This window comes from Scomber japonicus, chromosome 23, assembly GCF_027409825.1.
Source record: "Scomber japonicus isolate fScoJap1 chromosome 23, fScoJap1.pri, whole genome shotgun sequence".
NCBI lineage: Eukaryota > Metazoa > Chordata > Actinopteri > Scombriformes > Scombridae > Scomber > Scomber japonicus.
In genome coordinates this window covers 15,090,171-15,117,297 of record NC_070600.1, presented here as the reverse complement: position 1 = coordinate 15,117,297, position 27,127 = coordinate 15,090,171, and the positions used below count along the sequence as shown (strand labels likewise).

Here is a 27,127-nt window from a genome sequence, read left to right as displayed (position 1 = left end):
CATACAAACATTTTGGAAAGGGGAAACTGACGACATAGATGGTGAGGTTATGAATTGAAGCCAGATTGTATAATCAACTGTAACACATTTAAGTTCACTAAATATCAAACATTAGTTGTAGCTCCACTTTTAACATTCAAGCAAGCAGTGTTACTGTACTTGTACTTAACTATTGCATACACACCTTTCAGTTTTAAAAGATATAAGCCAACTCAAATTACAATAACACAATTACATCTGTGATAGGGTGGGGCGATATGGACAAAATCAAATATATTATTTTAGACCAAATACTTCGATATCGATATTACAACAATATTGTAGAGATGACTGTCGATGCTTTCACAACATATTAACACCATGAATTCTTTGATAAATAACCATCAGTAATGTGGATATAATGTAAAAGTGGGTAAAAAGTAAATAACAGAACAGCTAGAACAGTCTGGTAAGTTCAGAAAATTACATATTTTACTATAATGCAGCATTTAAAACCAGGAAAAGACAACTCTGATGATATTACCAAAATCTAAGACGATATCTTGTCTCATATCACAATATCGATATAATTTCAATATATTGCCCAGCTCTAACCTGTGATTAACTATTCATGAAATATTGAACGCAATGTGTTGACCCACCATCACATTCCCAACCCCCAGGGCACAGAGGAGAGGAATGTATGCTGCTCACACTCATGGTCAATTGTGGAGTCGCACAGTGCTGCTGAAAGATGGTGCCAAGATGTGGCAGGTGGCAGGATTCTGTAAACTCTCGCTTTCCTTTTCCCGATATAAACCGTGAATATACAGATTCATTTTCACCATAACCCTGTATATTAACTAATACAATTATCATCATCACTTGTAGAAATCCAAGATGACAAATGACTTTAAACAATGACAAAACATAGTGCTAATAGACACACACTCCAATCACCTCACCAAAACATCTCCACCACCTGCACTCATATGTGGAGAGAGAAACACTTATACGCTGAATTTTTGAGTAAATATGAATGAATACAGTTTTTATTGTATTTTAGATTTTGGGTGTGCTGTCTCATGTTTGTGTCTACATACAATAGATGCTTCACAAACCCTAAGTGGTAAGCTTCGTTGTCCTCATGCCTCCACACTGACAGTATGCAGTAATATGCTTATTGGCATCCACCTCCATGTCTGACTACTTTATTTAATTTTGGGAATTGTTTATTTGCTGCACTGACTGCATTACCAGCTGCTGCAGCCGTCAGCCTCTCAAACTTTCTTCTGTTTTTACCATTGCTCCCATTCTCCACAGGAGCAGCATGTAGGTTAGGTCTACATCAATATTCATGAGGGCTTCAGCATTGACAATTTATGGTTAATTGTGGAAGTGAAAGGGGTGGATATGATGCCAATCCACGCACGCACATTTCCAGGTGGATTTTGATTTATAAAGAGAACATTGTGTGCAGGTGTGTGAGTGATTTTCTTTAATGGTCCACACCATTTTCGGCTTTTGTGCACATGTACATTTGTAGTATGGAGCCTACACACTGCTTTATAAACGAGGCCCCAGGTCATTTGGATTTACTTTTTTTGTTTGTTTTGTTTTTTTCCTAGAGGGAAACATCTGCTTGCTGTAGCGGCATATTACAACACAACAGCAATGTCCCTACACCAACAGCAGCACATATACGTCCTCTCAATCGTATGATACACTCATAAAGATGCTGCGAACCATGAATAGAAGCTAATTAACCCTCGAACACAGCATGAAAACAAGGCCGACTGGGGTGAACAAATTCTATAACAACAAATATTACAAAAGATGCAGAAAGACTGAGAAGGTAAAGAAAAGTGTTTTAAGAGATGTTTGAGGTGCTGCCTTAAAAATAAATACACCGTAAGGACCAAAAGATAAGACACAATTATTCTGAGAGAAAAATGAACTTGCTATTGTTCTGAAACTTCAAAGCTGGCCTTTATCAGGTCCTCACAGTCAAACCTTCATTGAGGATCATGTGAGAAGGTTGTCATGGCCAAAACGTCATGTTTTTGGAACAATTCAAAATTGTGTATTTTTTTGCTGCTATAGAGTAATCTATAATAACTTAAATGAAAAAAAGAGAAAAAAGCAAGGCAGGGAAACAAACAATGAAAAAGATGAGACACATTGACAGCTGAAAAAGCTGTGCAAATCAAGCTCATAATGTTTTATCTTTCTCCTGTCATATTCATTTCATCTTCTTTTTTCTCCCTTTCTCCATCTGTTCCTTCATAGCCTTTCTCTCCCTCTGTCTAGTCTACTTTATCTTCTATCCACACAGTCTTTTCCAAGTCCATTCTATGCCTTTTCTATCAAAGATATCTTTTTTGTAACTTCCTTTCAGTTAGTTTTTCAATTTTCCTCCCCCCAAGCCCTCCCCCCTTCTTTCTCCATCTTTCCATCAACCTCTCTCTTACATACTCTATCCTGTCAAGGACACAAGCTTCTGAAAGAAGGGGGGGGGGGTGGTCAAATGAATACTATGAATCACCCCTCTCTTTTTCTGACTGTTTCTCTTTTATTCCTCCCTTTTCCCCTGCTCTTTTCCCCCTGCTCCTTCCCTCCATCTTGCACACAAATATATCTGAGCATTCATTTCCCCCTTGCCTGTCAAGGATGGACACTACTGGGTAACAGCAGGTAGACTCACAAAATGTAAATGTATGACTCAGAAATAAACACCAACAACTGCACACACACAGACTGTGGTTGACAATCTGTTTGACCATCTGTCTGCCTTGTGAATTGACATTGTTGCAGTCTAACATAGTGTGTGCGTGTGTGTGTGTGTGTGTGTGTGTGTGTGTGTGTGTGTGTGTGTGTGTGTGTGTGTGTGTGTCAGTGCAGGTGTGTACTTCAACTGTTTGCTGAAAAACTGTAGCAGCTGGTCAGTGTTGTCCATTTCATGAATTGATAGCTTCATAATGCAGTGAATTTTATTATACCACACGACGACTGAGAAATGTTACATTTGGAATGATTGTAGTATAGTGTGAATTCCAACAGAAATATTATTGTTTTTAGAATTATAATTATTATTTCAAGGGAGAGTCCTTTGGTATCAGTAGCTCAATCACCATGACAACAGCACCACTCATGAGAAAACATCAAGGACTTCTAAAGTGTTGGCAAGAAAAAAATAATGAAGACACAAATATCTGCCGTCAATATTAATTAAGTCCAAGGCTACCACCATCTACAAGCCCATATTAGTGTGAACCTGTTATACAGTACAACTGCTCGTGCAATCTACCTTACTGATGTGTGTGTATATGCCAGTTGTGAACCCCTCCCCCTCCCCCTCCCGGTGAGCTGCAAGTCAAGCTGACCCAGTGAAAACATAAAAGACTCTGACCTGGCAAAGTCGAGGTCGGCCTCCCTGGACATGGTGATGTTGGTGAGGTTCTGTTGGAGGACAAAGATGTTTCTGCACATCTTCTTGATGCCAGACTCACTGATCCTCTTAAAATACTGGGCCCCATTGATCAGAATGCAGGAGATAAGATGACCCAGACCTAATGGGAGAAAGAGAAGTGAGGGAACAAGAGAAATGGAGAAAGAAGATAATTGTGGTTAGAAAAAAATCAAAGGAGAGAGGGGCATGAAAGAGGGGAAAGGAGAAACAGATCTTAAAAAAATAAATAAACACACAACAAAAACAAAAAAATCTTTGTGTCAACATGTACCTGCAAACATTTTTCAGGGCTCAGATATTGAACATGCCCCATAAATCTATATCACAAAGATTAACTTTAGCTTGAAAAAGGGCAGGTGAGCTGTATTTCTCACATAGACCCGGCAGTCTGGTATACTTGATTCAAGCAGAGTGATCGTTACTGACCTTCAAAGATGTACTGAAACTTGTGCTGCTGCAGGGCGGCACCCATGGCCTCCTCTATGGCTGAGATGTCCTTGTTCAGTTTGACCACCAGCGGGTCGTAGTCCATGCTCTCCACATTCGCCACAATGGCATAATTGCCTTGCTTGGTCAGGGGGATCAGGTAATGGAAACAATGCACCCTGGGTTAAGAGATGGGAAATAGTGTGGAGCAGAGAGAGAAAAAAAGAAGGTGAGAAACCAGACATGGGAAGAATAAATATGTTCTCTAGGTACTTGCTGATCTTGTAGTTGTAATGTCCAACAGTGTCATCTAAATCTTCTCCCAGTTCTCTTTAGATGTCTTTAATTCAGATATCTAATTCTTGAAAGAAGGTTTTGGGACTAGGGGACGCTACTACAATGGGAGTATTACACAGCATATACAAAGAAAGAGAGAAAAGAACCTCTGATAAAAGGTGAGGTGACAAATTATTCTTCGTCTTTGCAGAGAATAACAGAATATACACTTTCAAGGGGCACTCAGTGTGCTTACTCCTCAGGCCTCACAGATGTGTAAACCTATTCTTAACATCTTAACAACTATAATCTCTATAGAAATCATTGAATTTAGAGTCACTGCTGGATACTACTCAGCAAAGAAATTTAATTGGCTGAGGGCAACTTGTAGAGCACAACGCTAAATAAGCTGTACAACTCTATTTAAATACTTCAGCATTGCGTACATTTACCTACAGCCAATTAAAAGTTTTCCACTTAAGCTCTTGAGTTGAAATACTGTACAACAGCCTGATGATTTCTGTGAGTCTCCTTCAGACAATGAGTTACTTATGTCTGAAAGCAATAGTGAATTGTGCCTTCAAAAGCATTTCATTACATTGAAAATGACTTTTTTGTTGTTGTAACATATAAACAGCTTGTTTCCCAATGTAAAATGTAATTCTTGTTTTTTCCCCCAGAGACAACTGAATAGAGATGTTGACCTTAGTAAACAGCTCCAGTGGAATAACTGTGGATTGAGAAACTTGCTCACCTTCTCTTTTCTATTCCCTTTTATTGGCAGGTAAAATAACACGTATATTATTTTGTATATGGGCCAATAATCAACTGGCTGATCTAATTTTACAAAACCTAATGTTAAAATATGCATTTTAAATTAATTTTATCTCTTGGTGACTGTTATGTAGCATACCATTTTCTGACTCTGGATGAAAATATAAATCATTTATGAAAAAGAAAAACCTATCTGCAATGTTTTCATGTTCACATTTAATGTCCATATATCATAATGTATATCTTTATATTACTTTTAGACCTTATTTGGGATTCTAACCTATTCTAAAACAATATGCTATGTCTCTCTGACCATCTATAACCTTCTATTATAGTCTGAGGTCCTTGGTGACTATCTTTAAGTCCATATGAGGCTCATTTCTGTCTAGACGTAAGGAGTCAATACTCTCATAATTCCATAATCACAGTGCCCCGAGCAAAAAGGTATAATATGATGGGAGTAAATGTCTTTTCCCCCTAAGGCAAAGCCAACAACTACACCACATATTCAAAACCTCCACCTCTCTTCTGTCTCAGTTTATTCAATCATTTTCTCCACTTAGCTACTGTATCTCCCTTCTTTAACCCCCACCACTTTAACCCACACAGTCATCTCTCTTCCATTTCTTCTGCTCTTCCCCTCTCCCTCTATTCCTCATGGCTTCATTTAGCTGGTTCCACTATCAGGGGAAATTTGCTAGATGGGGAGAGTCAATGGAGTGTAGCATATAGCTAGACATCAGCCTCAGGGAGGGTTCTCTACTAAAATCATAAACAATATTGCATAAGTTACACAACAGTCCATGGGGAAATAGTGGTACATGCAGGGATGGAAAGAAGGGGAGACGGATGATCGAGGACTATTAGTGATTGTGGGGAGGGGGAAGTACATGGTGTGGTAAATTAACTTGTATATTGACATTCAGAACACATATCCAATACATGGCATTAATTCCTCAACTTTCTAAACATGCATTTAGTGTAGAAGTGTTATGCTACATGTTCTTTATGCACGTCCTCTGAGCTTGTGTGTTAGGATTATGGTAACTGGTTGGTAAATTATTCAAACTCAACCTCAAACATCCTGTCTTTCACAAAGTCAGGAGGGACACAGATGAGTAATATGAACTCACTGATACCAGATTTCTTCAGTCGAAGTTGAGAGTGGGTGTTTCTCCAAGAACAATATCATTTTTCTACAGCTATGTGCTTTTGGCATACATCAGACTGCACCAACACAACTACACCTTAAGCTCTGTTTCCACACAGTGGCTTAAAGTTTTATGATTTCCTAAAAAATGTACACAAATAACCAACATTCATTTTTTTTTTTTTTTTTTTAAAGTTCCCTTGTAAAATCCCCTTCAAAGTTAAGACAGAACATGAATGAATACCTTTTTGCATATCATTCCTACAGTAAATGACAGATGATGATGTTGCCATTAAAAAAACCATCTTGACAGTACTTTTAATTTTAGGCTGTCGACTCAAACAGTAACACAAACACTAGAATTTAAATGTAACAATATAAAACATTTATGAAATTTTAGATTTCTCCTATTTTTGTGAAGTGTAAGTGAGTTTTTTATGCTTACCTGACCTCCAAGTGCAATACCAGGAGACAGCGGTCAGCAATGTCCTGGAAGCCCCTGGACAGGTCACTCAGGGTCTGGAGAATCTGCTCTCTGCTCCGCTCACTCTCACCAACCACCTGGCTGTCTGCTGAGCATAAAAACACATATGAATCGACAGAATTTACAGTAAGACACCATAAACAATTACATTTATACCAATCAAAGCCAGCAGAGATGGACCCTCTTTTAACCAGAGGATTCAAGAAGACATTGCCATATTGACACCTTGTCCATAATCAGGTAAATGACACCAGCACTTACAATACACACAAAAGAAAACCACACAAACTTCCTGAGTCCTTCAGCATGTTCTTGTACTTTCTTCTCGCCACTTGTGCTGAGACAGCAAGAGCATGTGTCAGTGAACTGCATTGTAAACCGCACAAAAGACCTGTGCGTGTGCGTGTGTGTGTGTGAGTGTGAAGAGGGGAGAGGGAGAGAGAGAGAGAGCGAGAGAGAGGGAGAGAGAGAGAGAGCGCAACAGAGCATGATGAGTGTATATAAATTCAGCCCAGTGTAGATCAATGGCCATAAATTAGCAAGGGGAGGAAAGGGAGAGAAATTGGCCCCGTCACTCATATGTAAGTCTATTTGGTCAATGAGGCGATTTTGTGTGTGTGTGTGTGTGTGTGTGTGTGTGTGTGTGTGTACAAAGAGTGACTGTTGAGCAGGAGAATGCAGGGGTCCACGATCGATGTGCCGCAGTCAAAGCCAGCTCCCCAGTTACTCTTCCTGCCCTTCCGAAGGTCACACATGCACGCACGGTAGCGCGCGAGCACGCTCACACACAACTAGCGACAGAGTGGCAGCAAGTCTAAACTAAGGCTGAAAAAATCTCTTCATCCGTCTTCTCTCAATAGTAACTGACTGATATTTCCCAAAACTGATAGAAGTTGGGATGCACAAAACAATACTTAGCTCCATACCTCATGCACTTGTTTGTTCATTAGTTCATTCATATAAAGCACTCCTACAGCCAACTAAACTAAATAGATTTGCTGAAATCCAAGTGCATTAACTAAAAACAAAAAAAAACTGTTGTGAAGCAGCACTGATACACTAGTTTTACAGCAAGGTGGAAAACAATACTAGTTGGACAGTAGTTGTTACAGCAACAGTGATTCAAAGAGGTACACATTAAGACCCATTTAAGTTTTAAACTTTACTATGCACAGTCTGTATTCCTACACTGTTTGAAATCATAAAACTCATTATATCAAGGTAATCCTGAGCTGCATTTTATATGTGCTGCTGAATATGTCCTTCTCTTCCCATTATAGTTCCTTCAAATGAACCCCAGATAAGATGAGAGACTGTTGGCTTAGGCAAACAGCAGAGCGGTATGAATCGTGGCCGTCCAATCAACACAGCAAACACACCCAGCGTGGTGATGTGACATTAGTGACAGCTTCTTGTGTGGCTTGTGCGTGTGACATATACAGATAAAGGCTGGAGGCTGCATTTCCTATGAAAGGTGTGCATGCGGTGTGGATTTATGTATGTAGAGATATTAAATGTATATGCTGTATGTATGAACTCACTTGCCAGTTAACTGTCTTCTTGAGTAAACTTCACACAGAACATTTGCAAGTGGTGGAAAGACCCAAGGAGACCTTAGCTAAGGTTGAGATCTAACAAATACTTAGACTTGAGTTATAAGCCCAAGTTCACTTTTTTTAAAGAAGAGGAAAACCTGAGCATCTAGGTAATGGCTTCAAACTGCTCCGATCTGCTGTTCACTTTAACAGACAACTTGTGATCATAGAAGGAATGCAACAGTTAGGGGAACATTTTATTTGGTAAAATCACATATTTTGTATTAATCAATTATAAACTATCAAAAAATAAATAAATAAGGCAGTGTCTTTTCTCATTTCTTGTTCAACTACTTAGTAAACCACAAATTATGAGCCATATTTCCATCTTTTTAATCAGTTTCATTGTTACTACAATACTGCCAATTCTGAAAAATCAGGAGGCAAGGTGGCCCGCAATCAGTCTTTATTTTTGTTCAACTGTGTAATCGACATTAAACCTGGCTAACAACAAAATTAAGATTGGCTGAACTTAACAGACAGGACAAACATTTCAATGACTGTGTGTGTTTAGCAGTACGTTTGGGTTTTTTAAAGAAATGTCAGTCAACATAAGTGCTACTGTGTGGCATCTACACTAGTAACAAGCAGAGATATTTTCCTCTCTTCCACTGGCAGAAAACAGTATCTGCCATAGATTAGATCTTTTGATGATTAGTATCAATATTAATCCAGATAAATGAGCCACAGGAACAACAAACAAGATTGCTCTCAATAGAAAAAATCCACAATGATTTCTCAAGGGAGCAGAACATAATGACATTAATTGACTTCCTCTGATAGTATTTAGCTGTTGTTGTTTATTTTCCGTGGTCAACTTATCTGATCATTAATAGATGTAGAAGCTGGCAGTGGAGCACAATATTGCATTACAGGGATATTACTCATATAGCCAAGTAACCTGAGACCTGCATTAAGTGATTTATGACATTTACTGATGTCTATTGGCAACAAAGGAATGGTAAAAAAAGGTTAAGTGTTTGGGGTAGCTAGCAGGTGGTTAACTGTACATAAAGATATAACACTGTCATTAAATGATTATATAAAGTATTAAGCCACTTAAAAAAGGCACATAATGTATATTTGCATGATACAGACTGTCACACACTGCGCTCAGTGTCAGGTAGGTCATAAGAGAGAGCGAGAGCATGTCACTTGCTATGTCTGCGAGACTGTTTTCCCTCCAAATGTGTGTGAATAGGCATGAGAATGTGTGTGTGTGTGTGTGTGTGTGTGTGTGAAAGTGACTCAAAGACTTCTGTTTCTTCTCATGTGCATTACACTTACTCACTCTGACAGTAGAATGAAGAAAAAAAAGGGCTCTCGGTGGCATGCGCTGCTGGAGGTCTCTCCAGGGGGTGTCCGTGAAACGAACACATACCCGAAAACACACACACACACACACAGAAGCAAAAACACACACAGATTCTTGCTGCCCCCCAGCCTGCACAGCTTTGATGATGCGAGGGAGGTATCGCAGCATGTGGCGCACCATTAGAGTCAGGGACAGACGGGTGAAAGGAGACGACTCATTGGTCCTGACTGACAACTTTCTTGCTCTCTTTTCTCTCTCTGCTTCCCTCCGCTTTCTTTTTCCTCAAACCGAACTACTCTCATCTCTTATTTATACATTCTTTGTGTATGCATGATTAAATATGAGAATATGTACAGTATGTGTGAATCTGTTTATGCGTTCAAGCGTAGGCATGTACATGTGTGTGTGTGTGTATGTGTGTGTGTGCTGTGCTTATCCAATTATTTTTGAATCCCATCTAAAAGAAACGTCTGTCGCCTGCCATCTGCAGAAGATGAGGGTGGCAGACATTAAGGGAAAAGATCAGTGATGGAATTCACATCCTTACAGCATGCAGATGTATACATACATGACATGTACACGACAGATTGCAGAGCATAGTAACACGCACTCAAGTTTGCACTCATTAAAAGACATAAACAATACATTAAGAAAGTTAATTTTCTGTGACAAATACAGAAACTAAACATTTAAAACTAATTGTTTTTGTTTAAAAAGTACAATATGCTCTGCCTCTCAATAGAAAAGAGAAATGGAAGCAAAAATGGACAAAGATAAGCAAAGGACAGTACCTTGCAGGGGTGGAGTGATGAATGATTCATAAATGACTGACTGAGTAAGAGAGAAGAGATATTAATTATTTTACTGCCTCCGGTAGAGGGTGAACATCTGCACACAGGGATCTGAACTTCTGTCCAGTGAGAAAGTGAGGGGTGGGAGACAGAGATAAAACTGAGAATGAGATTCATATTGATATGTGAAGACCTCATATTGCTTAATATTGTCTGGTAATGAGAGAGAATCAAAAGATACTACATTTATTGGTCAGAAATAGACATGAAACCAATATGGACAAAATAAAACACAATATTTCTAGTGCTGAAAAAAATAACACCATCATCTCCCACTGCAACTGCTCCCCTGGGCCTCTGTAGTGAATAACTATGTGTTCTTATTCAACTTGCCTTGTTAAATGGAGATATGAAAAAAATCATTGCTAAAGGGGAAAGACCTACACTTAACATAGTCAAGGTTAGAAAAAAAAACATATCCCATAAGCATTCTACATGCTGCAGAGTAACTGCTTAAGAGAGCAGGAACTTATTCCCATGAGTAGACCACATGATTATTGTCAAGTAACGCTTCAGGATAGAGCCCTATATATACACAGTCTAATGATGTTCAGGACTCTCACCAAAACACACTTTCTGATATAGTAGTAAGCAGTACAGGGGCCCCTCAAGGATGCGTTAGTTCACCCTTCTTGTTTACTCTGTATATCAGTAATTGTGTTAGCTCCCAGCCTAATCAATTTGTACTGAAATTCTCAGATGACAATGTTATCCTAAATTAACCCACATTTAACTACAATATTGGCAGTTATAAAGCTGGAGCGGACAGGTTTGGATTGGTGTGATGAGCGTCACTTGCAAATTAATGTATGTAAAACTGAAGAAATGATGTTCAGCCCCAGATCACCTGGAGGGTTAGGGTTAGTCCACACTGATAGTGAGCTTAACTGACAGACACATGAGACATGTTTCTGTGCGAGCATCCATCAGCACCTCCATTTCCTTCAGATATTCAGAGTGTGCAAGGGTATTATGTTGGGTATGTATGTATCTTTTATGAAGCTACTATAGAGTCCATCTTATGTTATGGTATTATCAGTAGATTGGAAACCTAACAGTTAAGTTTAAAGTTCAAATATTTAGTCTGGTTAAAACAGTCATACCTCTCACTCCCCAAGACATATTTGAGCAGTCCACTATTCAGAAGGCCGACAGGATTGTATCTGACCCTTTCCATGTGTTGAACTCTGAGTATGTACTAATGAACTCTGGAAGGAGGTACAGGGTCTCTTTGTGAAATCATAACCATTATAAACATTAATTCATCCCTCTGTCAGTTAAACTTATTAATGGGTAAGATTTAACAGTGTGAATGGCTTTGTGATTGATATGCTTTTTTCTATCTATTTTCATCTCAAGCTAATGGTTGTACATGTGTCCCTATTCAATGTGTTGTTATTATAATACATGGTTTGATGCAGCAGTTTTTTTTAAATGTGGGAGACAATAAAGTAACCTTAACACACACATACATAAAGTGTTGATAGTCAAAAAAAAAGAAAAAAAAAGATTGTCCACTAAGATGACCATTCAGCCAGTGGAGCATTCTGCTCATGATCTCCTGTTTGCAGGAACATAAAAAAAAACCCAACAGGGTTACCAGATACACTAGCAAACATTATTAAGATGTCTAAAATTCCTACACGCACAACAGTCACAAAAAATGGCTGTCATGCTGGCATTGCCCGGCAAGCGTCTGTGTGTGTGTTCTTCAGTAAATATTGTCAGAGTGGATTAAAAGTCCAATGCTGTGACCAGATGGGTGATAAGACCCTTTTTCTCCAGCCACCTTCACGGCCAATCACCATCAGTGGTCTGTCTGTCTGCACTCACACACACACACACACACACACACACACACACACACACACACACACACGCACACGCACACGCACACGCACAGTCCTCATTAAAACATACAAACACAGGCTCACTTGCACTTCAGACACACTTCGCAATTTGACACACACAGATGCACAAAACTGCATATGCACTCTCTTAAATTGAATTAAGATTGAGCACCATGAGGGAGATGGGGGATCAATGTGCATGATTTTTACATGTTATTCTCCATACTTTGGCATAGCAACGTGTGTGACTACACATGCAGGAGAATTCAATCACACAGGAAGGTGAGCAAACCAAACGTCCACTGCAGAGATCATCGAGCCATGGAGATAAACTACCAGACCCTTACCACATGGAGAAAAAGAAAAACAGAAAGAACAATGCTCAACACTACCAGGATGAGGAAGAAGCTGAAGAAGGGATGGAAAGAAAATAAGAAAAGATAGACAGAAAGAACGAAAGGAAGAACGAAAGAAAGAAGGAAGAAAGAGAGGCCAAGAAAGAATGAAGCAAGAAAGCAAGAAAGAGGAATGAAAGAACGAAAAGGCAAAAAGAGAGAGAGGAAAATGAGTTGTTCATACCTGACTGCTTCTGTAATATAAAATCCAATTTGGAGAGGCATAGACGTGAGGCAGGGGGGTGGAGGATAAGATAAGGTGGGGTCCTTTTTCCCTGCCGTACCCTTGTCCCATCTTATACAGTGCATGCTTATGTACACACACACACATACACACACACACCAACACCCGTACCTACACACACATAGTCCGTCATCAGCTTGGCAAACACTAAATAATGAACAATACGGAGGCTGTCCCAGTATGATAAGTGACTGCCCTATCCTTCCCATTAGTGCCACCCGGGAGAATTAATGATAATTATGTCACGTCCTTTGCCGTACTTTTATTGAATTCTTATCTATGAATAGACGAAGAAAGCTAGCGTCAAGAGTGAGAGGGAAGGATAGAGTTTAAAAAGAGATAGTGGCAAAGTCAAGCGCAAATGAGAATATCTCAAATTTCTCATTTAATTATTTTACGTCTAAAAGAAAAGTTGCGATACGGAACAGCGAAATAGCGCAAGTTCAATGAGCAATCAGTGGTCTGAAGCTAGAGAGTTGTGACAACGGCTGATAAAAGGTTGTAGCCCTCTCTTTATCCCTGCAGAAAAGGTGCATAATTTACCAGAGCTCTGCCAGTGAACCAAGATAATGCAGTGAATGCAGCTAAGTTTCTCCGTAGTGCTGTAACACAAATAAGTACAGAGGTGAACGACAGAGCAATACAAAAGAAGGTGACGAAACATCTGTATACACTCTATAATTAAATGTGGTGATCATTGGATGCTTTTGATATGTTGAAACTGAATCCGGATATTGTATAATGAATGCCTGTTGGTGGTTGTTACATAAGAACCACGACCGAGTAACGTGTGCATTTTTCGAAAAAAAACCCCCCAGAATATGTAAGAGCATCATCTTGTCAATCCTCCTCCAAATCTAGAAATTCTATTGAGCATGACCTTTTAATGATACTAAAAAAATCAAGTATGGCATCTCTTAATATAGTAAACATGGAAGCTTTTAGGGAAGAAGAAAAAAAGCTCTTGCAAACTATAGTACAAAAACAAGTGTGACCATAATATGAGAGTCATTAAAGGGAGTAATGACTCCTTGATTGCTATCATATGTTGTTAATAAAAAAACAAGAATATTGTAAGAACTGTTATGAGATTAGACATGTTCTCAATGTGATAATGAGGAGAAAAACATTACTGAAACATTACTAAAAGCATTACTAAATGATCAGTAATTAACAAGAACTATATGCAGACTGATGGATGGATGGTAACAAACACACACACACACACACACACACACACACACACACACACACACACACACACACACACACACACACACACACACACACACACACACACACACACACACACACACACACAGACACACACACCTTATTTTGATCAGTGATTAATGATACAAAAGTGATGACTGAGCAGGGAATGTATGAAATGCTTTTAAGAGTCCTGATTAGGGTAAGCATTTATGCGCGCACACTCGTGGAGGCAGAGCCGAGGATTATGTGTCTGTGTGTGTAAAGTGCTCGTTGACAATTCCTGTGGAGAAGGTAATGAGTGTGTGATAATACACTAAAACAAGAACTTAATGAGGCACAGGTAAGAAGTGTTGCCACAAAGGCACTGCAGCTAAGGATGAAAAAAACTTGTTATACCCCTGACTGTGATCCACTATGAAGCACCCCGACATTGTTTTAAATCTGAAGTGTATTCAGATCGATAACGGCTTAATGGCTGGTGAGTCTTGTAGGAATGTCTCTTTGAAAAAAAATATCCATAATGTAACATTGCTCTGTACTGTAATGTGTGGTATTACGGAGGCTTGAGCCCAGGCTTCACTTAAGCTTCACTAAACCATCATACTGCAATCTGTTGGATGTCCCTGGAACACCCGCACATTTTACACAAACATATACTCATGATCCTCCACGATAGTGATGTTTTTGGCAGCGATAAAATACTTTCTAGCTGTGCCAAAGTGGACCAACAAGAAACTATGGAATGAAGATGACAGCAAGGATAATCTTACTTCTGGTGCAATGCAACCATCTGACTAGCAGAATTCATGTGTCAAAGACAATATTCCGTTTTTTTATCAAACAAAATAAACAGCAACAGATGTATGCGTTGGTGTCGGTATGCTGGTTGGTTGTGTATCAGTATACAGTCCATCACTCACACTGTATTCATCATCCAGTGATGTAACAGCTTTATACTCACTTGAGGCATGAGGCAGATTGGCGAAGAATGTCTTGAGGCGACAGGCAAGCCACTCCATGCTCTCATGAAGGTTGGCGAGAGCCTTCAGGTCACTGACGTCACGGAGGATCTCATTCTGGGGGATTAACTTGTCTCCTAAATTCCCAGTCAGCACCTCTGATTCTTTAGCAAAAGCCGCCCTGATTGGAGAGAGGTTAAGTTAGCATAAGAGTGTATGTGCTTGGAAGGATGGACGTAATTAAATATTATTTGCAAAGGAAAGCATATTTTGAACATCACTGTCGACCAGCAAATACTCTTCATCCAAAAAGCCTACAAATATATTTGTGATTATTAAGCGGCATGACTATGAAAGAACCTGTAACCAGACAGCAATATTAAATTATCTGCAGGAAATTACCAGCTATTAGTTTGCTGGTTGGACTCACAATGCCTGGTCTGCAGTGACAGTAAGGCTCACATAAATGCTATACTAGAAGTCAATTTTCCAAAGTTACAACATTATGAATTGCTGAATGGAATGAATGTGCAAACACATGTTTGTTTGTGTAACATTTTAAAATTATCACATAGCTATATGCACAATGGCTTAGTTAAGTGGGACTGAAAAAAAACTTTGACCTTTAAAATGTAAAATGATGTAAAAGCTTCCAAACTAGTTAAACAGAAACAAAAGAAAGTGGATGGAACAAACTGGTTCAACAAAGAGAGTCAGAGAGCCAGAGACGGTAACAGACATACAGGGTAGATAACTTGATGAATACAGAAATAGATCAAGAGAGAGAGGGGCGAGGATGATGATGGGAAGTTGGACAGAATGTTTGGAATATTTTGTGTACATTAGAGGAACAGCCTTGGCTGGTAGCTAAACAGCAGGTAGGAAGGAAAACAACAGGTGATGGCAAACATTAAGAAATACAAACCGAACAGAAGGCAGAGATTTGCTGGGTGGAAAAACAAAGACATTAAGATCAAAACGTTTTTTTTTCATTATATTTACAAGCACTTGTGTTTTTGGGTGATAATTGACTTTGGAGACGTAGTGGGGAAGTTGGATAACTAAATCTTAACACCACAGTGCTGTGAGCACATGGCATGTGGACCGGTCTCCAGAGTCACCAGGATGCCCACAAGATCAAGATCCTTTGAACAACAGATGGGGAAAAAAAACATCAGACACACAAACACATATTATCGAGCTCACACATAGGCATGTGTAGCTTATTAATGAGGCTTTATTAAAGCACTGGGTTGCCAGCCGTGCCGAAGCTAATCCCCCTTTCATACTGATGAAAACATCTACAGCTCTCAAATCAAACAGCCGTATGGTCTCCCTCTTGCTATCTCTCACAGTGAGTGCACGTTGGTCAGTATGCGTGTCTGAGAGACAGAGAGCACACACACACACTCACAACAGATTGACTTTCTTTGGCCACATAACCAATTTATTTATTTACTTTACTATTCCGCTCCAATGAGCTCCAGTGTTCCCTGAAGAGCGCGCACATTCAAAGGCAATTTCGATAAGACTGACCCCCCTCTTCTTCCCAGCCACTGTCTGCTCTCCTTATATTTTCCTATTTAGTTTTCCTCTCGTTTCCTCACTTCCTTCAGATAGAGGGTGTTTAAAAGTGCAATCATCACTTCTTTTATGGGTGCATCTTAGTCAACAAGAGAGGGCTCAATAATATGTGAATAAAGGAGTGAAGATGAGAGGGAGGGATTATTTGCGTGATTGCTCAAGTGTGGTTTTGTATGGCCGCTTCTGCCTGTTTGTGTGTGTTAAGTGTCTATTTATTAGCCTACTTGCTGGAGTACTACAGCGACTAGCAAATCTGCAAACACATGAACATATGTAGATATTTATGAATGAGTTTGTGTACTTGTATGTATGTGCACACCATTGTGAATGTGTTCCGTATATATCCGTGCACGTACCGGGTAAAGTCCTCTTCATCCTCTCTCTTCTGTCGGGTCTGTCTGGGTTGGGCCATATTTGCCCAATTAGGAAGTGACTGGAGCAAACGACTGATGTCCTCATCTTTGGACCAGGAAGCACTGATGGTCAGCTTCTCCTCACATTGGACTATTCCCCTGAGGACAGACAGACATACATAATAAAATGCAACACAAAAAGTAAAAAAAGAAAAAACAAACAAAACACACCTATATATTTTTGGAAGATACTTTTTATCTGTTTAACTGTAAGATATATTTAGAATATTTTCACCTCTTTACCTCGCCTTTTCCTTTGGCACTATATTTTCCAAACCATAGAACTTCCATATTCCCACGCATGTCGTGCACTGTATTATGCCACATCACCACTTTTTGACCCAAACAGCTGATCTGCAGCATAAGCACCTCATACAACAACCCTTTGAAACATTTCAAGTATCGCTTTATGTAAAAAGAAAATGTATACAAGTTTATAGAGCTAGTGGGCCTTAGAAGTTGTAAAACCCGTCATATTGCACAAAACAAAAAACAAAATGGATGGATGGATGAATGGCAACTTTACCATTTCTGGAGATTTATAATTAGTGGTTAAAAAAATAAAAATAAAAATAAAAAGTCAACTTTGCCCTGAGGGTGGTGCCAGAGGCCATCTTGTTACCTAAATCAGAAGGGTCCATCAATCAGACAGTTAAGGTATTGGCATCCTCAGCTGTGCTGCCTTTAGCAAGTAAGTATGCTAAAATCTTTAAGTTAGTAGTTAATGGCAAGTAGCACTTTAGTATGAAGTTGAAACAAATTAATTCTTTTTTAATTTGAGAGGTATCCTGTTAGGATTCAAGGTGATAGAACAGTGGTAATTCTGACTTGCTTGTGGCGCTAGATGAAAAGGCAAGTCATTAAAGTTAATCACATTAACAATTTAAGCATCAATAATGTCTGTACTTCATTTCATGGCAATCCATTCCTGGGTTGTTGATATTTAACTAACAAAAAGACCACCACTGCCCTGTAGCCGTATAACATATGTAGCTAAAATGAGTAAACTGCATAATACTAATACTTATACAGGCAGGTTAGTAGTCTGACATAAAAACTGTATAAATACTGACATAAAATAGAATAACAGCAGCTCTGATTTGGTGTAAAGATGAATTGGGACAGACTGTCAGCATGTATTTGCTTTGTTTTCATATGTCTGAGTTGGAGAAACTGTGTGGTTCTGCAATTAATATCATTCAGATACCTTGTACAGAAAACACAAGCTCTCTGAGGTTTGACATCTACACACACACACACACACACACACACACACACACACACACACACAGACAGACAGACACACACAGACACACACAGACACACACAGACACACACACAGAGGAAGAAAGAGGGGTTGTGAATGAGAGGGACAGAGACTGGTTAGAAACACAAACATACATATTACAGACCGACAAACAAACACACATACACACTTGGGCAGCCTTTGTTGGGCTTTATCACTCAGAGGCCCCAGTGAGACTGAGGCTGACCTGTGACAGAGTCCAGATGGACTCCCAGCAGTCTGTCGGTCCTTTCCTGCATCTCCTGGCCTGTTCAGCACCCCCTATCTTTTCCCTCCAAATTCTCTGGCCCTTCCTTTACCTGGCCAGGTGTTACAGGCTCCCAGGGGAGCACAGATGGACGGCCTTTCACAGCACCAATGTGCTTGCAATGGTGTGTGTCCGTAGAAAGCAATAAAAACTAAATTCAAATATCATTCCACATCATACGAAGTAAACAAATATCTGAGTTGACTACATTTCGTCAAAGTCCTCTCTACTATGCTGTGAATCCTTCACAGACAATCTGCTATTTCATCTTTTTTATTGTGTTTACAAACAGCTGCTGTTCGATAACTGACTATGTATAAGCCAAGGTTTGATTTTTTTTCCTCTGAGCAGTTTATCATCCAAAAGACAAAAAGACAAAGTGATGTTGCCCTTGCTTCACAAAATGATGAGGTCAACAACCTAAATTACTAAGATGTAATAAAAGAATGTTCCTTAATCACATTTTTTGTTGTTGTTGTTTCATTGTTTTGTTTTGGGGTTTGTTTATCAAGTTTTATGATCCCAATGATCATGTCAAGTAGCAAAATGAAACATTTATGATTTCAGCTCCTATTGAAGTTAGCTAGCATTTCTCTTCTTTTACCTGTAAGCTGTGTTGCAGATTTCCTTGTACTCTTTGAGTTTGTCACAGACCATTTCAAGGAACTGGTTGGAGTAGGCACTCAGGTCCTGCATTAGACTCATTAGATCCTGGATGGACTTCTCCACTACCACCGTGCTCTAGAGGCAGAAACAGAAAAAGAGAGCAATGAGTGCGTGGATGCTTTAATTAGGAAATAAACATTTTGAGTGTTCAAGTGGAGAGAAACAGTACAGAGTAATAGACACGGTAAAATAAAGGGGGACTGGATTTTATGCAAGTGTCAGGTCAAATCCAGTCTGCATTGGTGTAAATGTGATAGGATAGATCCAACTTCACTTGTCTATCTGTCACCTGTGGCTGGACTGATGACTGGTGCTAGAGAGTTTGTCAGGAGTCAAAACATTGTATTGGCAAAATGGATGATTCTTTGTGTGTAAGTGAATCAGCGTGAGTGCACGTATCTGTGTGTGCGTGTGTGTTTTGAACTTCACCCATCACCAGGAGCCGCGGCAGGGCTGTGACAGCAGCCATTACAGATTAGCCACTCCTGCGTGACTAATAGCTGGCCCAGGAACAGCAGAGCAGCTTCGTATCCCAAGACACACTCACACACATACAACGCAGAGCAAACTTTTCAAAACACACACCTTTGAGCAATTCAAGAGCTGTTAAATGAGATTACAACTCAGTATGTTCCAGTTTGCCTGCTCCCAGCACTTAACCAATCTATCCTACATCTCCGATAATAGTGATCGCTTGCTATTAGTCTAGTGATAGCCTCGCTGCACCCACTCTGAAAACTGCTACGACTACGAGAGCAGTATTGTGTCTGGTGCAGAGTAATCCAATACAAGGATACACAGTGTGAATCTTAATCATGTGATTTCTATTCATCATCTATAGATTCTTATTATTCATCTCACTATTCTTCCTATGCAGACTTGGTATGGAGCTACACTGTTAAGGTGTAAAATAACTTAACATTAATGAATAAAATGGAAATGACTTGGGCAGGAAAGCAGAGGCTACTATTTACTGTTTAATGCTACCTGCAAAATCAGGCAGAAAATACAGACAGATGATCTATTCCTGTGGACATTTTATTTACTGCAACAAATAAATAAGAGCTAGAATATGCAGTATGCTATGATATTGCTGACAGAATTAATATTATCCCTACTACTTTTATGTGGTTCCATAATATTCAAGGTAGTTTCTAAAGTAGCTGAAGAGTCTGTAGGGGGCAGTAGTGAATGTAATTGATCAACAAAAAATATAGAGGGACCCCTGATGTGACAGAATGATATTAATATTAATAGGTCTTTCTCTGTTTCAGTTTCCCCCTCGCTCATTCTGTCACAAGCAGGCAAGCAGGCATGCACATACGTTCATATACACACATCCGCACAGATACACACAAACAGCAGCCACTCCACTGAGAGGAGTAATGATCCATAGCAGTGCCCGTGCCCATGGAGTGCTAACCAAGGCCTTGTCTCTGCCAAGGGAGCACCCTTTACTGTCCATGCCTGACTCCCTGTCAGCCTGCCCGGGCAGGAAGAAATACACAGACCCTGCAGGGGAGCTAGCTGTGTGTGGCTCTGGCAGCAGCCACAAGCACATCTTCGTGTAGGTTGGTGGTATTGTTAACCAATTTATATAACATGGTGGCAATGACATCACTGCTGATTTCTGTTACCCTGACTACGGTGATAATGCAATGATAATAATATGCTATTTTTTTTATCCCTAAGGGGAAGTTCTTTTTTTCGCTTGCCTCCACCAGGGAGGTCAGGTTGCAGGATCGCAGAGGCTGTGAGGGATTCAGTGGGTGGCCAACGGAGTATGACTGACTCCCTCAGAAAACATTTTAGTATAAATGGAGTGCATTAAGGTGCTATGGTTTTTATGAACCATTTGACTTTTTAGAAATTAGATTATTTGGCTATATCAAACTGAATTGATTTAGTTCAATCACAGCACCAAACCTTCAGGGGAATCTGGACTGCTGCGAAAGCAGAAACTATGAGGATACATCAAGAAAATCATTAAGTAAGTACATGACATATAAGAATAGGGCAATGTGGAATACATAAACAACCGATGATTTAAATTCTCTGTTATGTAATACAAAAGCACAAATTACAGTATTATCAGGATACACATTAGAAAATGATATTCATTATTAAAAGAGCGGGTAAATATGACAAGTTCAACATTATAGCAGTCCGAAATTTCAATTGGGAAACTTTGAGATGTGCTATTGTCAAAAAGTTCATGTGCAAAATTATATCAGCGGCTCTCCACTCTTGCTGCTTCTGCTTTGAGGACATAGAGCTCGATAGCAGGCTGCGCCAGTGAATGGAGAAGAGAAAACAATGGATCCCCGATCCATTACTTCTGCTCTAACAAATGCTCTTGCACTCAGCTCCCTTGTCTAATTCTGCTCATTTAACACAGCCATTTGTCTTAGGCAGCAGAAATCATTAAAAAGTAATCAAGGGACAGATTGAGAAAGGGACGGCTGAGAGAGTGAGAGTGGTAAGGGGAGCTTGTTTTGCAGTGTCTACTCTATCTTACTTGACCGTTACATAGTAGACCACATGCACTGTGAAGGCTTCTCTATCTATGCCTATCTTACTCTCTTTCTAATGTTTCAAGCTTAAAGGTTGACATATGATCATGTGAAAAAAACAAACACATTTCTTATGTAATTATTGTATTACCCCTGAAACTGAGCTGGGTTGCACTTTGCCTCTACTCTTTTACATCATCGCTACATAAAAGCCTAGTAATCAAGGAAAATTAGACTCAAGTCTTGCAAACGGATCCCAGAATTTGCTGGGGTAAACTGCTGTCGCTAAGAGTGAAATGATGGCCACCATCATACAGTAGCAGTTTAATGACAGCAACAAGGCAGAGCTACCACTCAGACTGGCGCCTCAGCGGAAAAAGCTGTTAATGCATGGTCATCACTACAGAGAACCATTCAGAGCTGGTGCTAAAAGTAGTTATTTCCTTTGGTGGAGAGACTAAAAAGCACAAACAGGGAATGACGTTAAAATAGTAAGAGTGCAGGGATGTAATTGCTCAAAAGTCCCTCGTTGTTACTGTGTTTTATTGGCTAAATGCAAGTGTCACCCCGCAGTAGAGAAAGGAAGTGAGGAAGAGAGCATGATATTTACTCAAGCTCTTTTTGACTATCTAAGTGCACGATGGATGAATGGCAGTTCGTTTCAGTGTTCTGTTTTCTAAGCTATGTGAGGGGGCGTCGGGGAGTACTTGAGGGCCTCAGGTTAGAATAGGAAACGGATCATGGATTTCCCCATTAAAATAGTGGGGTGCCCCCTTAGGGTTGTGAGGGGGTCAGAGTGTTTAACCCCTTGCTCCCTGCCATTTCACTCACACCCTGACCCCAAACTGCTGACTCGTGTAATGCCGCTACCGTGCCATTCACATGTGTGACTGAGGGTTGCCGAAATAATAAACACTCAGCAGTGCGTATATGCGACTGCACACACAACCAACAAGAACACATGCAAAGATAACCTCTGTCCGCCCCCCACCCATCCCATTCATACACACACACACACACACAGCTTGTCCCTCTCTTGGGTAAAGGGGAGCCGGGCATGAGTGGGACATCGTCTTGACAGATCATTCATCAACGTCAGAGCTGAGCCACACTTCGAAGACTCCCCTGACACACACCGGATGGCCCTCATGCTTGTGCTTCTTCAACCACAACACATGCTCCTTTGTACGTGTGCACATGTGAGCCAGTTTGTATTCAAGTTTGTTTAAGCTCTGACAACTGGGCAATGTGCTTGTCCTCTCAAGTGTGTATAATGTCACTACAAAATGGGGTCCCATACAAAATTGCCACTTACCCTCATGGGGATTTCATTCAGGGATACAATCTAAAATATTTAATAATCTGCAAAACAGCATTTTTTTTATGTGTGCATTGATCTTATTTTCTGAATTTGATATCTTAATTTATTTACACTCTGCTCACATACATGCATACACAAATACATGCACACACAAACACACACACACACACACACACATCTAATTTCTTCCTATATGACCTGGAAGCTACCAATCAAGAGCTGTCATCTTTAATCATGTCCAAGTAATCATCTCTCTGATGGACTGTAGTTTATATCATCATCGGAATACCCTTTCTCATAATCATCATCATCTGCTTTTTAAAATAAAATCTGAGGCATGTCATGTGACCGTCTCTCATTAAATGCTTAATTTGTAGCTGAGAGAGGTTCAACAGTGAAAAGCACACAAGGATTTAGCTGTTGTGTTCACAGTATGGCATAATAAACATGTTACTATGAGATAAATACAAGCACGTAGCCGGAGTAGACAAGATTGAGTTATTAGAAGAAAACATTTTATCTTTCACCTCCACTCCCATCACCTCTGATGCAAAGCTTAATTCTAACTGAGAGATGAAGAGCAATATCACACTTGAATGATTACAGATGGGCTTCCATATTACACACACCCTATTCACACCCACACACACAAGCAGGCTGAAAAATGGGGTTCCTGCATAAACTAATCCTAGGAATCACCACAGAATTCAGATTTGCTATTTGATTATACATTACATTATAAAGTGCATTTTACTAATCTTCTCATGATCCTCTTGGCTTTACTAAACTCAGCATTGTATCATTGCTTTCTAGTAGATGTGAAAGACCTTACTATTTAATATAATCATTTATGCAATATTGTTACCAGTTATTCGTAATATTTTGTTACAAAAACTGAGTGAGTAGTTTGAGTGAGTAAATATAGGTTGCATTGTATGAGAGAGTGAAAAAAATTATACGTTGTTGTTCTGTGGAGGGTGTACGTTCCCCCTCCAAGTACCATTAAGCCCATATGGAGCCATTGTATTGATGCACATGCACACACACGCACAGATACATACATACATGCATACACACACAACAATGTATGCGCTCACAGCAACACAAAGATTGTCATTTGCAAATTCAGAGCAGTAACTTGCTTTTAAAAATTCAAGCTGTAACTTTTATCAGGCACCCACAGCCAAAACCTTCTTTCCTTCAAACCAAAGGGCATGTTTGTGGTAGAGCTGACATTTCAACTCCTCTCTCTCTAACTCACTCACTCCAAAGGCAAAGATTATGTCTTGTTACACACAGAGACTCTGTCAGTGGTAGCACTGCATGGTGTGAACCTGTACTACCTCAGGCTGCAGCTGCTGTCTTTTTTCTTGGTTCATTTAAATGTTCCCTCTTTAACTACACACACAGACACAACAAATACATATATTATATGTCTATTAAATTCCAATACGTATATACACAATATAAACAAAGCACAGCTGTTTGTGAGAAAAGAACATCTCTATGATAGAAGCAGGTTGGAGGCCCAGGGCAGCTGGGTGCAAGCCTCAGGAGTACATGTGTTTGGTATGAGATAACCAGGCAAAGGTAGGTGGTGGGGATTGTTACACCTTAAGCAGTGAGGATGGTGGGAGAGGAGGAAAAAAAGACAGGAAAACAGTCTTGGAATTTATCAGGATTTGAGTCAGTAGAGTAGAAAAAACTTCTTCTCATAGTAGCAGGGGAAATTGCTTATTAAAAAAAGTCTAAAACACACTGCAGTTTATGAGATACAGTATGCATGATTGCTATTCCAACGCCAGTTTTGTTTTTTTAAATGTAGAAAGACAAACTGTCACTGTTTATAATTAAAACATTTAACTGGACAAATCCAAACAGGCAGGTGAGATAGTTCAAGATGAAGTGACATGGAACATGTTAGAAGTATATGCATTATCTAATAATGTGTAATGGGACACAACATTACAACTACGATGAAATAGCTCAACCAATTTGGAATTTCAGTACCTCAAATATGTATATAGTGAATAGATTTAAATACAGGTATGAGAATGGAGAAATAGCTTTTCCAACATGTACTGCAGCAGAAAGATTATGTTTTTTGATGTACTTTATGTGCCAGTTTACCTATATAGAGTTGCTGTCCTATCCTCTATGGAGTATGGTTAAATAATCAAATATTCCAAAATACACAAGGGTATTGGTGACTGACTCCTTTCACAGCTGATAGAATAGCAGACAAAGGCATAAGAACAAAACAATCAAGCAATTAAAGTGTATCAAGTTTTTTCTGCAACCTCTTCTTGATTCTTTAATTTCACGAGAGAACCTGAACAGTTTGAGAAACGGCTCACCATTTAAAATCAAGCAAGGCCAGGATGAGACCATATCAAATCAAATCATCTTTGGAAACCAACACAGTGTCTTAATGATTACAACTTTGTCTCATTTGGTACAGGTGGCAAAGAAGATTTGAGTGACTCATTTCAAGTACAGCCAAAATTGCTCAGAGTAAGTGTGGTACATTTTTTATTGAGGTGCATCATTCCTTGATAATTCTTAACAGCTGTAAAATTGTCTACTGGATGCTTAGGCACAATCCATTTCATAACAGATAATGTAGTCGGGGCCCCAGAAAACATTTGGACTAAATGGAAAAGCATTTAGCTTATTCATTTTACTCTGAATAGGCCTATTTTGGCAGAATTAAAATGGGTGTTTGTTGAGATTGTGTTTCTTTTCTTGTTTTTTTATTAATAAAGATGAGAATGGCTTTTGTTTTTGCTAATGTCTGTGGTGTGCTACTCTCTGTGTGGAGGTAGTGCATGTTTGTGTGTGTGCACAAATCACCCTAATACCCTTTTTCCTCCTTCTTCCCTCTCCCACTTGTGTCCCAATCACAGGGTACGGCTGATGCAGCTAACAGGTGTATTGTGTTGTGATTGCTGTGCCTGTTGATGGGAGCTGTGTGCTGAGAGTCTCCTTAATAAAGAGAACCCCCCCTCCCTGTGCTCTAATCTCTGCTGCATCTGTGTGTTTATGTGTGATGGTGGGGTGTTTATGGGGGGAGCAGTGGGGGGAGTAGGGAGCCAATCAACAGGAAGCGATCAACCCCCCACAAATAAACATTGCCTGCACACATCATCAAAAATAAAAAGGTCAGTATCATTACAGTTGCTGGAGGTGGTTGTGTGAGTGTGTGTGCATGCACTAGTAACACGTGTATATGCGTGTGTGTATGCCTGTTTCCACCCTCCTCTCTCACGAAGTTACATGTGAATATGAAATTTAAAAGGTCAACATCATTAGCAGGCCATTGCTAGGTGAACATATCTGCAATACGGTGAGTGTTCTGGCAGCTGAGACAGAGTAAATCAAATCAGTCTTCATTTGGCTCCAGAATGAGTTATGTGTGGATATAATAACCCCAAAACAGGCAAATACATGCATGTATGAATAACAAATGCACCGACACTTAGACTAATACACACATAAACACATAAGCAGATACAAAAGGACTAGTTCTTGGCTATTTTTCAGAAACACTGGGGACAAAGCTGAATGATAGCTGGAAAGAGAGGACCGATGTGTAATGTAATTATGGCTTTGGTAGTGTGGTCTTGGTTGATGAAGTAAACAAGCAGAACACAAACAATTTATCCGCACTCATGGACTCTCTCACAAGCACAAGCACACTGCACGAGCGGGCGTGCAGGTGGCTCCACACCTCTGTCTTCAGGACAGAGGAACGCAGGAGCCTATTTGTTATTTTGGTAGGTTTGTCTCGTGGTGCTTGTGTGAAGCTGCCTGCGTACATTGGGACGTTCAAGACAAGCGTGTGTATGCTTGTATGTTAGTGTGTCACAAAGTGAGCCTGTAAAGGGGACTGGGGGGGATTGGAGGGGGTTCCGCCAAGATTAATGGAGCCAATCTCCAGAGCTATCCAGCAGAGTGACCATACCCTCCCCTAGCCTACTTTCTTCCTCTTTTCTATTCCCAATCTCTCTCTTCCTCCTACCCCTTTCCCTCGATCTAACTCTAATTAAATGAATCAATCAGTGGCAACGCCAAAGCTGGACAGATAGCATCACA

General features: G+C 39.8%; 1 protein-coding gene across 1 annotated transcript in view; it reads right to left on the bottom strand.

Moving 5' to 3' along the window:
- exoc4 (exocyst complex component 4) overlaps nucleotides 1–27,127 on the bottom strand; it is a 117,850-nt gene that overhangs the window by 10,468 nt on the left and 80,255 nt on the right. The window contains exons 14-19 of the mRNA XM_053313951.1: nucleotides 19,137–19,273; nucleotides 16,923–17,078; nucleotides 14,985–15,163; nucleotides 6,520–6,643; nucleotides 3,875–4,053; nucleotides 3,389–3,548 (exon numbers count right to left, since the gene is read on the bottom strand). Coding sequence (XP_053169926.1) covers nucleotides 3,389–3,548; nucleotides 3,875–4,053; nucleotides 6,520–6,643; nucleotides 14,985–15,163; nucleotides 16,923–17,078; nucleotides 19,137–19,273 — 935 coding nt within the window. The remainder of the gene's footprint in view (nucleotides 1–3,388; nucleotides 3,549–3,874; nucleotides 4,054–6,519; nucleotides 6,644–14,984; nucleotides 15,164–16,922; nucleotides 17,079–19,136; nucleotides 19,274–27,127) is intronic.